At 40.9% G+C, this 12875-nt stretch overlaps 3 protein-coding genes across 5 annotated transcripts in view; 2 read left to right on the forward strand and 1 right to left on the reverse strand.

Moving 5' to 3' along the window:
- The window catches only part of LOC110835472 (uncharacterized), a 37406-nt gene extending 33042 nt beyond the window's left edge, over positions 1-4364 (forward strand). For both annotated transcript variants that reach the window (XM_022075707.2, XM_022075708.2), the window contains exons 2-4: positions 1083-1209; positions 1814-2572; positions 3462-4364. In XM_022075707.2, coding sequence (XP_021931399.2) covers positions 1201-1209; positions 1814-2572; positions 3462-3704 — 1011 coding nt within the window. In that variant the 5' untranslated portion in view covers positions 1083-1200 and the 3' untranslated portion in view covers positions 3705-4364. The remainder of the gene's footprint in view (positions 1-1082; positions 1210-1813; positions 2573-3461) is intronic.
- LOC110835466 (uncharacterized) overlaps positions 1-12875 on the forward strand; it is a 224769-nt gene that overhangs the window by 33078 nt on the left and 178816 nt on the right. The window contains exon 2 of the mRNA XM_087355324.1: positions 5834-5887. The gene's annotated coding sequence lies outside the window, so the exon portion shown is untranslated. The remainder of the gene's footprint in view (positions 1-5833; positions 5888-12875) is intronic.
- LOC110835470 (uncharacterized) lies at positions 5914-9141 on the reverse strand. 2 transcript variants are annotated; one of them, XM_022075704.2, is made up of 3 exons: positions 9041-9141; positions 6421-7122; positions 5914-6308 (listed from the first exon to the last, which is right to left on the reverse strand). In XM_022075704.2, the coding sequence occupies exons 1-3, from the start codon at positions 9047-9049 to the stop codon at positions 6060-6062; spliced, it is 960 nt and encodes a 319-aa protein (XP_021931396.2). In that variant the 5' UTR covers positions 9050-9141; the 3' UTR covers positions 5914-6059. The 2 variants fall into 2 exon arrangements, with proteins under 2 accessions (XP_021931396.2, XP_021931397.2); XM_022075705.2 differs by having other exon boundaries at positions 9020-9064.

The following is a 12875-nucleotide window of genomic DNA, read 5'->3' on the forward strand; positions in this document are numbered from 1 at the left end:
ACTGATATGTGAATTGTCGCAGTTTCAAAATGTGTCAAGTACAGAACGTTTCTGTGTCAAGCGTTTTATAGCACTCGGTTTACAGCAAATGACGATACGCCTTAACAAGAATTAATGAAGTTAAAAAAGGGTTTGTAGCTAATTGACTATAGTCCGATATGTTTTTGCTCGGTTACTGTTGAAATTAATCACGTCATTTAGAGGACATCCAGTTCAAAAATTGCACTTTGAGTCCGAAACTCGTTCTAATAACTTTGAAGGATTCAGTCCTTACCGCAAAGAAAACACAACGTTCAACTGATTAACTCTGTTTCAGGAAATGATCGCTGTTTTATTCTAAGAATCATAAGAAACCCATAAATACAAACAGCAGGATTATTGTTTTTGGAGCAGGTGGTACATATACTTACCATATGTTTCATTAAAAAGTGTATTAAAACTAATGTAAAGTATTTATTAATTTTTCTGCTGTATAAAAATTAAGCAAACCCGGTTGCCGTTCACATTATCTTGGTATGTAATTATATTTTCAAAGGTTTTGCCTTCTCCATGTTTGACGCCTGTGTAAACTAGAATACGGAGAATGCGATGGAAAACACTATCATTAAAGAAATTATCCATACCTTAAATTATTACGAAAGTTAACAATTTAAATATTCTCTATACGCGTTTTATATTTTCTGCTATCGAGGTACTTCAACTTACGTGTTTACACCTGTGTATTAAAACAACCATGGGGGGCAAAATTAGTTCATGTGGAGGTGGTACCGAATGTCCATCACCCCCACTACCAAGAAAAAACATTTGTTTCAACTTAGCTATAGGCCTATGCTATTACTAACTAGATCATCATGTTACGAAACAATTATTTAAAATCTGTAATAAATAATACGGATGAGCCTTTAGGCGAATCGAGGGAAGGCATGGCTGCCTGCGTAGTAACAATGCTAATTGCGAAAGAAGGCGCTCCTCTGCTAATAATTCTTGAGTGCACTCCGTTCGTTTTCGGAGCTACTGCAATGTAATGAGTTGCAGCCTTTTTATGCATGTTTATTTTTCTTTCGTTTTTGCAATGCGTGCAGGGTCATACGTAACCGCTTCAGTATATAAAGATTGGTAACGTCTTCGTATCACATCATAATCCTCTTCACCTCTTACCGTTAACAGAAGAGGCTGCCTGCAGTTCGCGGCATCAGAAGAATGGAAAAGGTAAGGAAAGAACATTTGGAATTACGAAATGCAGTCGTCTCTTCGGTGCGAACCAATATTAAACTGTATCCTGGTTATGCGTATTATATTACTGATAATGGAATAGCCTGTTTTTAAATATATTTGATACAACTTATTTATTTAATGCGCTTTACAGAAAGTCTTGAACAAAATGATGATAATACCTAGAAAGGGCAGAATATTATTTGCGTGCTGAATTCTATGAATAATAATGAGTGAAAAATATAAATAATAATATATAATAGGTAGATTTCACCATGTCGTATATCAAGCCTTGTCATTAGCATTTTAAAATAGGCTAATTTTAGTTTTAAGTAATTAACGAATGTCACGATATTTAGGGAGAGATATTTGTACATTTTTTAATCTTTACGGGTGAGAAGAACATGTTCGTAATATGGAATAATTCTGTCTGTACAATGATGATAAACTTCTTATGACCTCATTTGTTGATTGTACTAAGACGCTATACATCGATCACAAGATGTTCTTGGTACGTTGGAGCTCTACTAGTCCGCTTACATACAGCATAAAGATACAGTAAGTTCTGCATTTGCGTCTGCTAGTTTCGTTTCACCAACAGATACAACTGATTATCTGGGCTGTGTCGCTAGCAAGCGTCTTGGGTGAGCCCCCCGTGGGACGTCTGTATCTGCCTCCAGGCCAGCGGCCTTCCAGCCAATATGGCGCTCCTGCCTCCGGCCGATTTGGCGGAGCTGGAGGTCTTTCGTCACAATACGGCGCTCCTGCGTCCGGCCGATTTGGAGGCGCTGGGGGTCTTTCGACACAATACGGTGCTCCTGCGTCCAGCCGATTTGGAGGCGCTGGAGGTCTTTCGACACAATATGGTGCTCCTGCGTCCGGCCGATTTGGAGGCGCTGGGGGTCTTTCGACACAATACGGCGCTCCTGCGTCCGGCCGATTTGGAGGCGCTGGAGGTCTTTCGACACAATACGGCGCTCCTGCGTCCGGCCGATTTGGAGGCGCTGGAGGTCTTTCGACACAATATGGTGCTCCTGCGTCCGGCCGATTTGAAGGCGCTGGGGGTCTTTCGACACAATACGGCGCTCCTGCGTCCGGCCGATTTGGAGGCGCTGGAGGTCTTTCGACACAATATGGTGCTCCTGCGTCCGGCCGATTTGGAGGCGCTGGAGGTCTTTCGACACAATATGGCGCTCCTGCCTCAAGCCGATTTGGTGGAGCTGGAGGTCTCTCTACACAGTATGGAGTACCTGCTTCTGGCGGATTTGGAGGTGCAAGAGGTATTTCGACACAATATGGCGCTCCCGGTTTTGGCAGGGCTGGTAGTCCCAGCTATAGATCTGATGAAGATGCGTTGTCCGTAAGTATTACTAATTCCATGTACAGCTTGTCCTCTAATCTGCCGTCTGAACACCTGTGACTACGGGCTCACAGCAGAGGTATCGCTTAAATCCGGTTAAATAATAAACCGTCCATCCAATGCTTACAACTGAAGTTTCGATTTCGAAAAGTTAATAACTGGAATTCCACACGTCTAGAACATTTGTCAGTGTTACTCTACATATTTTGATGAACTGAGGTTTACATAGCGATTAAATTTTTTTATTTCTTACGAGTTTGAAAGTCGTCCACTAATTCTTACCCACATTCAAGTTTTACTGACTGAGTCATACCTTGATGATGGAGGCAACATGTTTCTCTCGATCATGGGGGACCATTTATGGGACTACACGTTGCCATAATTCAGACCACAATCTACATATCCATTCACTCATGCTCGAAACTCGATTTTAATACATGATTTCAATGTTCGAACAGTCCATAACCAATCCTTTTTGTTACATTAGTTTTAAAATTAAGCTATTAAGCTATCATTGTCGTGTGATAATGTAACAAGAAATTAAATTATCAATTTCAAACAGAATTTATGAGTAACGACTTTTAGGAACTGTCCTTTTTTACTGCACGACGAGCTCCTCAAACGTTTTCATTATTCTATTCAATATTTTATTGAATAGCTTTCATATGAAATATAACGTGTAGTCTTCATATTGCCCTTAGCGTACAAAAGCCGCATCAGTATGAAAACCACGTGTTTTACGTTCACAGATCTTTAAGACAAACATTTTTCTTGATATTTCTCAAGCCTTTGTTGTTGATTTGTAGTGTACCAACCGAATGACTTTGACTATAGTCATTAATATTCCACATAAAACATTCTGCCATAAAATCTCGCATTTTCGCTATAGGAACCCGCCAACTACGAGTTCTCATACGAAGTAGATGATCCTGCATCAGGAACCGTATTCGGCCATGAGGAAAACCGTCAAAATGAGGACGCAAGGGGCTCGTACCACGTGCTTCTTCCAGATGGTCGTCGTCAGGTCGTGGAGTACCAAGCTGATGTCGAAGGCTATAAGCCACAGATCCGCTATGAGGAAACTGGGGCCGGAGGTTACCAAGCATCCAGAGCAGCAGGAGGACCCTATTAATTGTACACCCGGAGAAGCTTGTGGAACTAAACACTGGAAGTGATAATGAAGGAGTGAGAACGACTGGTTCATGACCTAGGTTTCGATCATAAAGCGTATATTAAAAATTGTATATTCGTGTTCACTGCATTGACGCCAGGCAAATAACCTAGTCCCTTTCTAATTGTGCAGCACAGGGTACGAAAAATTTTCTAATATTGTTACAGAGTTTAAAATATCCGATTATTTGTACATTTACATAGTAGAGTGTTAATCTCTTGCGCCAGTGGCTTCGATACAATTCTCAAAGAGTACGAAGTCGCCACCAAAATCATTCCCCTGGGTGCCCATTTGCAGTAAACGTCAATTAGTTATTACTGAAGAAGTACAACTGTGAGTAACAGAAGGGTGTGAATTATCGGTGCCCCATCGGCTTCTTCTCTGGCTGATAGAGGCGGCACTTCTCGTGCTGAACGTATGTTTGAGGTTTCATATTTTGTATATATGTTTTAAAAGAAATATATCCTTATTTTAAACAGTATGGTAGCTTTGGGTGATTATGTTGTATTTTGTTGGGTGTAATGTACAAAATATATTTTATGTGTGAGTAACATGGCGTAATTTTTGTATATATTTAGTGGATTCATAAATAAAATAAATATAACATCACAAGTAACAAAATATGTCTCATGTTTGTTATGTTTTCCTTGCCTTGAATTTTGAAGTTTAATTGTTCTTGAATGTCAGTCTTTTGCGAAATGGTCGCAATCAGAGTGCTGAGGAGGAAAAGCACTACAATGAAGATCAACTTCATGATTTGTACTCTTCACCACAAATTATTGAAGCGATGAGCCGAGAAGGGTGAAGTGAATAGGGCATGTAGAACGCATGCGAAATAATAAATACATTGCATAATTTTAGTCGGAAATCATGAATGAAAGAGATCATCTGCTAGATCAAAGCGGATAATAGAGAGTAAAAAAATCTAATTATCTAATACAATCTTTAAAACATGAGATATTTGGGTGTGGACTGAATTTCATCTGGCTCACCGTAAAGACAAGAGGCTCGCTCTTTTGATCGAGGCAGGGAACCTTCCGATTTCATAAAATGCACTTAATTGGTTAGGTGAGCAACTCTTAGCTTTTTAACCAGGACTTTGCTGCTGGAAAGCTGTCTGTCGCATATTCACCACAGAAGTTCGCTCATAAGACGAAGTCGATTGGGTTGTTTTCATGCAGACTGGTAATAGAACGTCAGAGGAGTGGCGTATGACCACAAGGTTAACAATTCTTGTATAGTGAATTGCCGTAGTCCATAAAACCATCATCGACGGCCAAAAGTGATGTCTGAATAGCCGAGGTCAAATTTTGACATAAGTAACAAGGATTATTATCCAATATTGTATCAAGATTCCAGCATTAATTAAGTAGTCTACGTAAGGAATTACTAATTTTTAAACGTTGAATCTGAGTTTTAGTTTACATAGATACACCACGCACGTAGAATAATAGGAACCGAATAAAATGTTGAAGAGTGTTTTATGGCACTGTTCGGTAGCTGTCGTTGTCTTCATCACAGTTGCTACCTCATAATCGTCGTGATGATGCAGGGAACGATTACCTCTGAAACTTTGATACATTTCTACCGGACTATGCGGGGTTTGAATCACTGCATTATCCGTAAGATAACTCGTCCCGCGACAGTCTCTGCGTATTTCTCGTTAGGTCAAGTTTTGTATCAGACCCGTCGATCTCAGTAATTAGGTCTGCAAAATCGGAGCATTCAGATGATAGATGCTCCCCATAATCTGTGTTATTTTAGACCGTATTGCACTTTCATAACTAGACATTGGAGGATATTAATTATATATTACAAGTTTATGAACATTGGTTAATTTAATAAGTCAACATCCAATTTTGTCTCGGCATGATTTGTATATCTTGATGGTCAACAAAAACTCGTTAATTTATTGTTTAGTTTCAGTTCTGTTTATAATGCATTGTAGAGACTTTGAAATACTGGTATAAAACAAAATTGTTTTGCTTTTATATGTTGCATGAAACTTAATAGTAATCCAGAGTTAATGCATTCCTGATTAAGATCGTTTGATAAAAGGCCTTAACAAAATCTGTTTCTGTCGTTTGCAGGAATTGGCAGAAGGCTGGAACCCAGGACGTGCGTCCTCTTTAGAGTGGAAGAAGGTAAGAATACATTGGAAACAATGACATAATTTAGTATATAATAATTTATTAGATTACAATATATATGTACAGAACGTAACATAAAAGATTATTTAATTACATTCATCTTGCCGTAAAGTACATGTAAATCGCTCGGTCCGTATATGTAAGAATCGTGTATGAGTTCCAAGATTTAATAGGGTCCTCCTTGCTTCCTCTGCTGAGGCCCACTGGGGTATCCAGCTCCAGTTTCCTCGTAGCGGATCTGTGGCCTGTATCCCTCCTGATCTGCCTCGTATTCCACGATCTGCAGGCGACCGTCTGGTAGCAGGACGCGGTAAGAGCCTTGGGCACTTTCGTCCTGGCGATTTTCCTCCTGGCTAAATTCACTCCCGGACTCGGCGTCCTGGACTTCGTAAGAGAACTCGTAGTTGGCCGGTTCCTATTCAGTGGACGGACACAGACAGACAATTCGACTTAGTGGACAAAGGCCCTGAAGGGTGTTTAGTTCTTTAGCAAAGACTAATGATACGTAAAAGTGTGTAATTACGTACGGCCAATTCATCCTCCTGGGCATTGTATCCTCCCCTCGAGGCAGCGTATCCACCGCCTGGAGCGTATTGTGAGGTTGGGGCGTTGAGTCTGCTAGAGGCTGATGGAGCACCATACTGCGTGGACAGGGAGCTAGAACCTCCAAATCGGCTTGAAGAACCAGAACCTCCGAACTGAGATGAAGAGTAGCCAGCACCTCCAAGTCGGCTTGAAGAACCAGAACCTCCGAACTGAGATGAAGTGGAGCTAGCACCACCAAAGCGGCCTGAAAATCCGGTGACACCATTTCTAGTTGATAGGGAACTGGTGCTTCCATGTCGGCCTGAGAAACTAGCAGTGTCGTATTGAGTCGACAAAGAATTAGCATTGCCAATTCGGCTGGAGGTACTAGGGGCTCCATAGCGGTTTGAGGGAGAGGTTGAACCAGCGAATCGGATAGAAGCCCCATTCCCTAATTGGACTGAAAATCCGGGAGCGCCATATTGTGTTGACGGAGACCCGGCACCAAATCGGCCGGATATAATAGGAGCGCCGTATTGAGCGGAGGGCAGGCTAGATCCTCCAAGTCGGCCCGAGGATTCGGGAGCCCCGTACTGGCTGGAAGGCTGACTAGCGTAGCCGCCCTGATTTGCAGGAAGGTACTCTCGAGAAACAGGTGGTTCGGCCATGGCGCATGTTAGCGCTAGGGCGGCAAGTATCAAAAGCTGCAACAAAGTTTAGCGCTTATAGTTGTAAAGATAAGATATATTAATTCCTCCAAAAAGTTCATCCACCTACATGACTACATGACTTCACAGCTAAAAGACAACAATCCTAATATTACAGAATTATTTGGAATATCTGACCAATTCGTATGATATTTAAGTGGCGTAAAATCAATTGTAGAAGATGGCGGATGAATAAGCTGGGTCTGTTTAATGTTAGTATTTCTCAGTTGGTATAAAATAATAGTTGAAGTAACGAAATATATATCTTAATACCCATTATATTGTTAATGATACAAATTGAGGCCCTCTCTTATACACGGAGGTGTTATTAACACATTTCTGGGGAACATGCGAAGTAACCAGCTTAGGTTATCGAAGTCCGGACTGCAGGGTTTAAAATCGGAGTATATAATACATCGCGTTGTAATCCCAAATAAATTTTGTTTTTTAATATCATAAACGTCCAATCAGTGAATTACTTTAATTAAATATGGGGCTGTGGCTTTTCAAGTTTCGAAGCTGTGATTGTGTGGATCGTGTGCCGGCATGTAGTCTTGTTTGCGTATTCAACTGTCTTCAAGATTACGTGGATGACGTCACAACCAGGAAAGCTATTATTTATAGATAGGCTTAGAATACTGTTTTGTGAAAGACCGTTAAGAGCGACAGGTCAGGGATGGTCTTCTACTTCGACTTTGAATGGATTGAAGTGTTGAACCAGGACTCTTCATCGACTATACCACAAAATTCGTATGCTTAATATACCTTTTTATGATGATAAAATAACCAAATAATGAGTGGGTGTTAGTCTTACTACAGTGTTTGTGGGCATTTTCTACAAAGGAAATTTGTTTTTACTTAGTCATCAACATTAATAGTCTGTACCACAGAGTATTACTGATAAAGTCAAGGAGGATAATAGTGATGGAACATTTATCAAGCATCGGCCAATTGAAAAATGCATGCAACATCGTGATTTGAAAGTAAACGAAGTCCTGGGAGACGCATGATAATATTAAAGTGGATCTTAAGAAGTGTGCGAGGATATTAGATTAAATTGGCTTAGTTTAGAGTCCAGTGGCGAATTGTCGTAAATATAGTTTTGAATTTTTTATTGTATTTATTGACCAGCTAAGCGACTATCGGCTTTCAAAAACGGTCCTGCTAATTGGTGTTAATTATCTTAACAGTAATGAAGAATTTTAGAGTTTCTAAGAAAAATTTAGTTAGTAAAAAAATAGACCATTTTTTGTTAGCCATCCTATAGGTTAAACATTCCGGAAAAAACTACTTGTGTCTAGAAAAGAAATAGTGGTGAAATATAGGTGTTTTCTTGCCTGTATTTGAGTAATTTTTAAATAAAATCAACTTATGTCCATTTGTTTGACATATTTCTGTGAAAATAAACAGATACCTGCAACTATATTCTGGAACACCTTTAAATACGTTGATACAAAACAAAAATGTTGAAAAAATTCTCAGCGTTTTTCTTGATTTTCCACAAAGTCAAATTTCGGAAGTACGTCCCTTATCCAGAAACCCCTAAATTTGTTATTCTGCTTAGCAATCTTTTGTGGTACCGATTTCCTCCACCAATCGCACTCACTCACTCACATGGAATGACCTGCGAGGGCACGTGGTACGATGAATAAACAGCCCTTAGCGACATCGGAGTAATGCAATGGCTTTTTCCTTGAGCGGTTGAGTTAAACCAGTTATTTGCTAAATATAAGACAGAAGCAATGGCTTCAGCTCAGCCGCCTTTACAGTTACGTTCATGCAAGAAAATAATTGCTTTTTTACATCTAAAAAGAAATTATGTGTGTGTATTACGAGTAGAATTAATAGTTTGCTGTAAATGCAGATTTAAACCAATTGCTATAGTTTCCCTTACCTCGGAAACAAGTCTTCTTACCTTAGCCATTTTATGGTCTAGAGCGCTGAGTGAGTTCTTATTGGTGACTGCGTTAATTGTGCAGATGTGACTAGCATTTATATACGAGTAGTCCACCTGCGATGACCCTGCTGGCGGGGAGGATTGCAGAGCAAGGCAAAGCAACAAAAACAAGATCAAACATTAAAACTGGATTACCCCGCAATGCCAAACTGTAATGGGTGTAATGTCGGCGAGTTCTATATCATCACTTTTAACACTCCCTGGTTGCATCATCATTGAGTGGTGATGATTCTCATACTTTCATTGCGGTAAACAGTTTGCCGTGTGCTGACCAAGCTGTTACACATAGAGGCCTGAAGGACTATTAATTTTCTTGGGTTTAATGTGACTCCTTGCGTCATCGTGAACAGGATGCTCCAGTTTCGCATCATTTTTTTATCGTGTTTTCTGCCCGTCCTTGGGAGCGACTTGAGGTTGATCGTCTTGATAACACTGACAGGTAGCAACATTTTTCTGTGCTGTTGATTAAATACAATATACTATATTACATTAATGATTCTCATGTGAAGTTACCAAACGTTAGAAGTTATGTTATGTCTTCTTACAGTAACGTTATTTCCATTAATAGGGACTTATCATGCTCTGGTTGAAGAATGCGTTTAATTTATTTGTTCTCTTGTTATTAAAATATCCTTCGGTCTTCTCATCTCGTATGGTGTTCCAGCATCAATGTTTTGTAGTCACTCTAATTCAGAACGTCTTTTATAAATTTTTAATGTAGTCTTTAATTTTTTCCATCACTTATTTTTGCAGCCTGAAATTTCATATGTAGTAGTATTAATCTGTGATTTCCTTTTGATATAATTCTTCCTCCTTTAATTGCGGTATGATTTCTGATATTGATCGTAGAGACCTTGTACTGATCAGTCGAATCTCGACCACACCATCACATACTGTGTCTTAAGATTCGTGTTAATATTATCCTGCTGTCAGGAATTCCAAGTGGTTTCTATACCCTCAGGGATTCCGATAAAAATTCTGTAAACATCTTTTTTTTATTAGTGTTCTGTCTGGCGACAGGTCCATATGAACAGGATCCTTCCATCCTTTTCTCGGACTGGGACCTGTTCATATACGTTCTTGGCAGATGATCCAGAAGTGGTTTGCCATTGCCTTCTTCTGTGTGTGAATGGAGTAATTGTTGGGATGCCACGGAGGAAAACTCCGTGTTGCCTAGACCACGGCCTTGCCCAACACAAGTTATAAATTCGGGCACCGCTGGGAATCGAACCCGAGACCCCAGGATTACAAGGCCAGCGTTCTAACCGCTAGACCACCTCATCTTATTATTATTTAGTGTTCTGTCTGACGACAGGTCCATATGAACAGGATCCTTCCATCCTTTTCTCGGACTGGGACCTGTTCATATACGTTCTTGGCAGATGATCCAGAAGTGGTTTGCCATTGCCTTCTTCTGTGTGTGAATGGAGTAATTGTTGGGATGCCACGGAGAAACCGGGGAAGCCCCCGGAGGAAAACTCCGTGTTGCCTAGACCACGGCCTTGCCCAACACAAGTTATAAATTCGGGCACCGCTGGGAATCGAACCCGAGACCCCAGGATTACAAGGCCAGCGTTCTAACCGCTAGACCACCTCATCTTATTATTATTTAGTGTTCTGTCTGACGACAGGTCCATATGAACAGGATCCTTCCATCCTTTTCTCGGACTGGGACCTGTTCATATACGTTCTTGGCAGATGATCCAGAAGTGGTTTGCCATTGCCTTCTTCTGTGTGTGAATGGAGTAATTGTTGGGATGCCACGGAGAAACCGGGGAAGCCCCCGGAGGAAAACTCCGTGTTGCCTAGACCACGGCCTTGCCCAACACAAGTTATAAATTCGGGCACCGCTGGGAATCGAACCCGAGACCCCAGGATTACAAGGCCAGCGTTCTAACCGCTAGACCACCTCATCTTATTATTATTTAGTGTTCTGTCTGACGACAGGTCCATATGAACAGGATCCTTCCATCCTTTTCTCGGACTGGGACCTGTTCATATACGTTCTTGGCAGATGATCCAGAAGTGGTTTGCCATTGCCTTCTTCTGTGTGTGAATGGAGTAATTGTTGGGATGCCACGGAGAAACCGGGGAAGCCCCCGGAGGAAAACTCCGTGTTGCCTAGACCACGGCCTTGCCCAACACAAGTTATAAATTCGGGCACCGCTGGGAATCGAACCCGAGACCCCAGGATTACAAGGCCAGCGTTCTAACCGCTAGACCACCTCATCTTATTATTATTTAGTGTTCTGTCTGACGACAGGTCCATATGAACAGGATCCTTCCATCCTTTTCTCGGACTGGGACCTGTTCATATACGTTCTTGGCAGATGATCCAGAAGTGGTTTGCCATTGCCTTCTTCTGTGTGTGAATGGAGTAATTGTTGGGATGCCACGGAGAAACCGGGGAAGCCCCCGGAGGAAAACTCCGTGTTGCCTAGACCACGGCCTTGCCCAACACAAGTTATAAATTCGGGCACCGCTGGGAATCGAACCCGAGACCCCAGGATTACAAGGCCAGCGTTCTAACCGCTAGACCACCTCATCTTATTATTATTTAGTGTTCTGTCTGACGACAGGTCCATATGAACAGGATCCTTCTATCCTTTTCTCGGACTGGGACCTGTTCATATACGTTCTTGGCAGATGATCCAGAAGTGGTTTGCCATTGCCTTCTTCTGTGTGTGAATGGAGTAATTGTTGGGATGCCACGGAGAAACCGGGGAAGCCCCCGGAGGAAAACTCCGTGTTGCCTAGACCACGGCCTTGCCCAGCACAAGTTATAAATTCTGTAAACATCTATCGCCATAATAATGAATCTACTTGGTGTACAAGGTATGAAACTGCTCATTATGCGTTTTTCCAGTCTCCTGTTAAGTTGTTACATGTGTTATTGAGTTTTATATGCATCTGTCTCAGGTAACTTCTCTATCATTTGTACACATAAGCTATTGTGCTTGAAACTTTAAAGTCTGTCTGAGCATTGTGCAAAGTAGGATGTGTATTGAACTAGTTTGGGCTTAACGACACGATTATGAACATGCTGGTTTTATAAGAGGCAGGGAATTTCTTGATTAGCTTAGCGGCTGTTTACTTCATAGAGTTGGTGAGTGAGTGACCTACTGATTCAAAATAGCATATGTAATGTGATTATTAACTTCCAGGATGGTGGACATTATTGCTCGAGTTTTTCAATTACTGAAAAATGTTAAGCGGCCCTCTGTGTTATATCGTCTGATAGGGTTGAAAGGATTTCGGTGTTCCACACAAGTTTTACGCGAACTCTCTAAACAAAGTAGAAAGTGCATATTCATGTCTTGCATGTACAGAAGGCATAAAATGCTCATCTACGTATTTGAGATCAATTAATATAGGTTAGTAAAGGTTGAGGTGAAATAGCCAGATTATATAGCACAAGATATAGATTGGAATGCCTACGAAATTTAGGGCCGGAAACCTGAGTACCTTGGCGTAGATTGGTGGATATTATTATAATCTACCTTAGGGAAATATAGAGGGAGGGTGTTTAATGTACTTATTTGGCTCCGGAAAGGCACCCTTGGCGTTCTATTGTAAGCACGATAATGAACCCATGTCCCTTGACTAACTGATCGACTATTAGCTTCTCAAAATCTAAGTTACTTTAATGATGTGTGCTGTGTTTGATTTGTTAACTAATTGATGTAATTAGTTTTCATAGAACGTACGTTTCACTATACCTTATAGCTTATACCTTATACCTTATGGGAATGGGCGGTAGAAAATGAAATGAAGATAAATCCAGGTAAAAGTA

This window comes from Zootermopsis nevadensis, unplaced genomic scaffold, assembly GCF_977971745.1.
Source record: "Zootermopsis nevadensis isolate Lab colony 2312 unplaced genomic scaffold, Znev_1.0 Znev_ptg000024l, whole genome shotgun sequence".
NCBI classification, from domain to species: Eukaryota; Metazoa; Arthropoda; class Insecta; order Blattodea; family Termopsidae; genus Zootermopsis; species Zootermopsis nevadensis.

Coding starts and splice junctions, on each gene's coding strand:
- LOC110835470 (XM_022075705.2), bottom strand. CDS start 9,049: ATGGCTAAGGTAAGAAGACTTGTTTCCGAG. Junction 7,123..9,019: donor TAAGAAGACTTGTTTCCGAG/GTAAGGGAAACT, acceptor ACTTTGTTGCAG/CTTTTGATACTTGCCGCCCT. Junction 6,309..6,420: donor CCCAGGAGGATGAATTGGCC/GTACGTAATTAC, acceptor TCCACTGAATAG/GAACCGGCCAACTACGAGTT.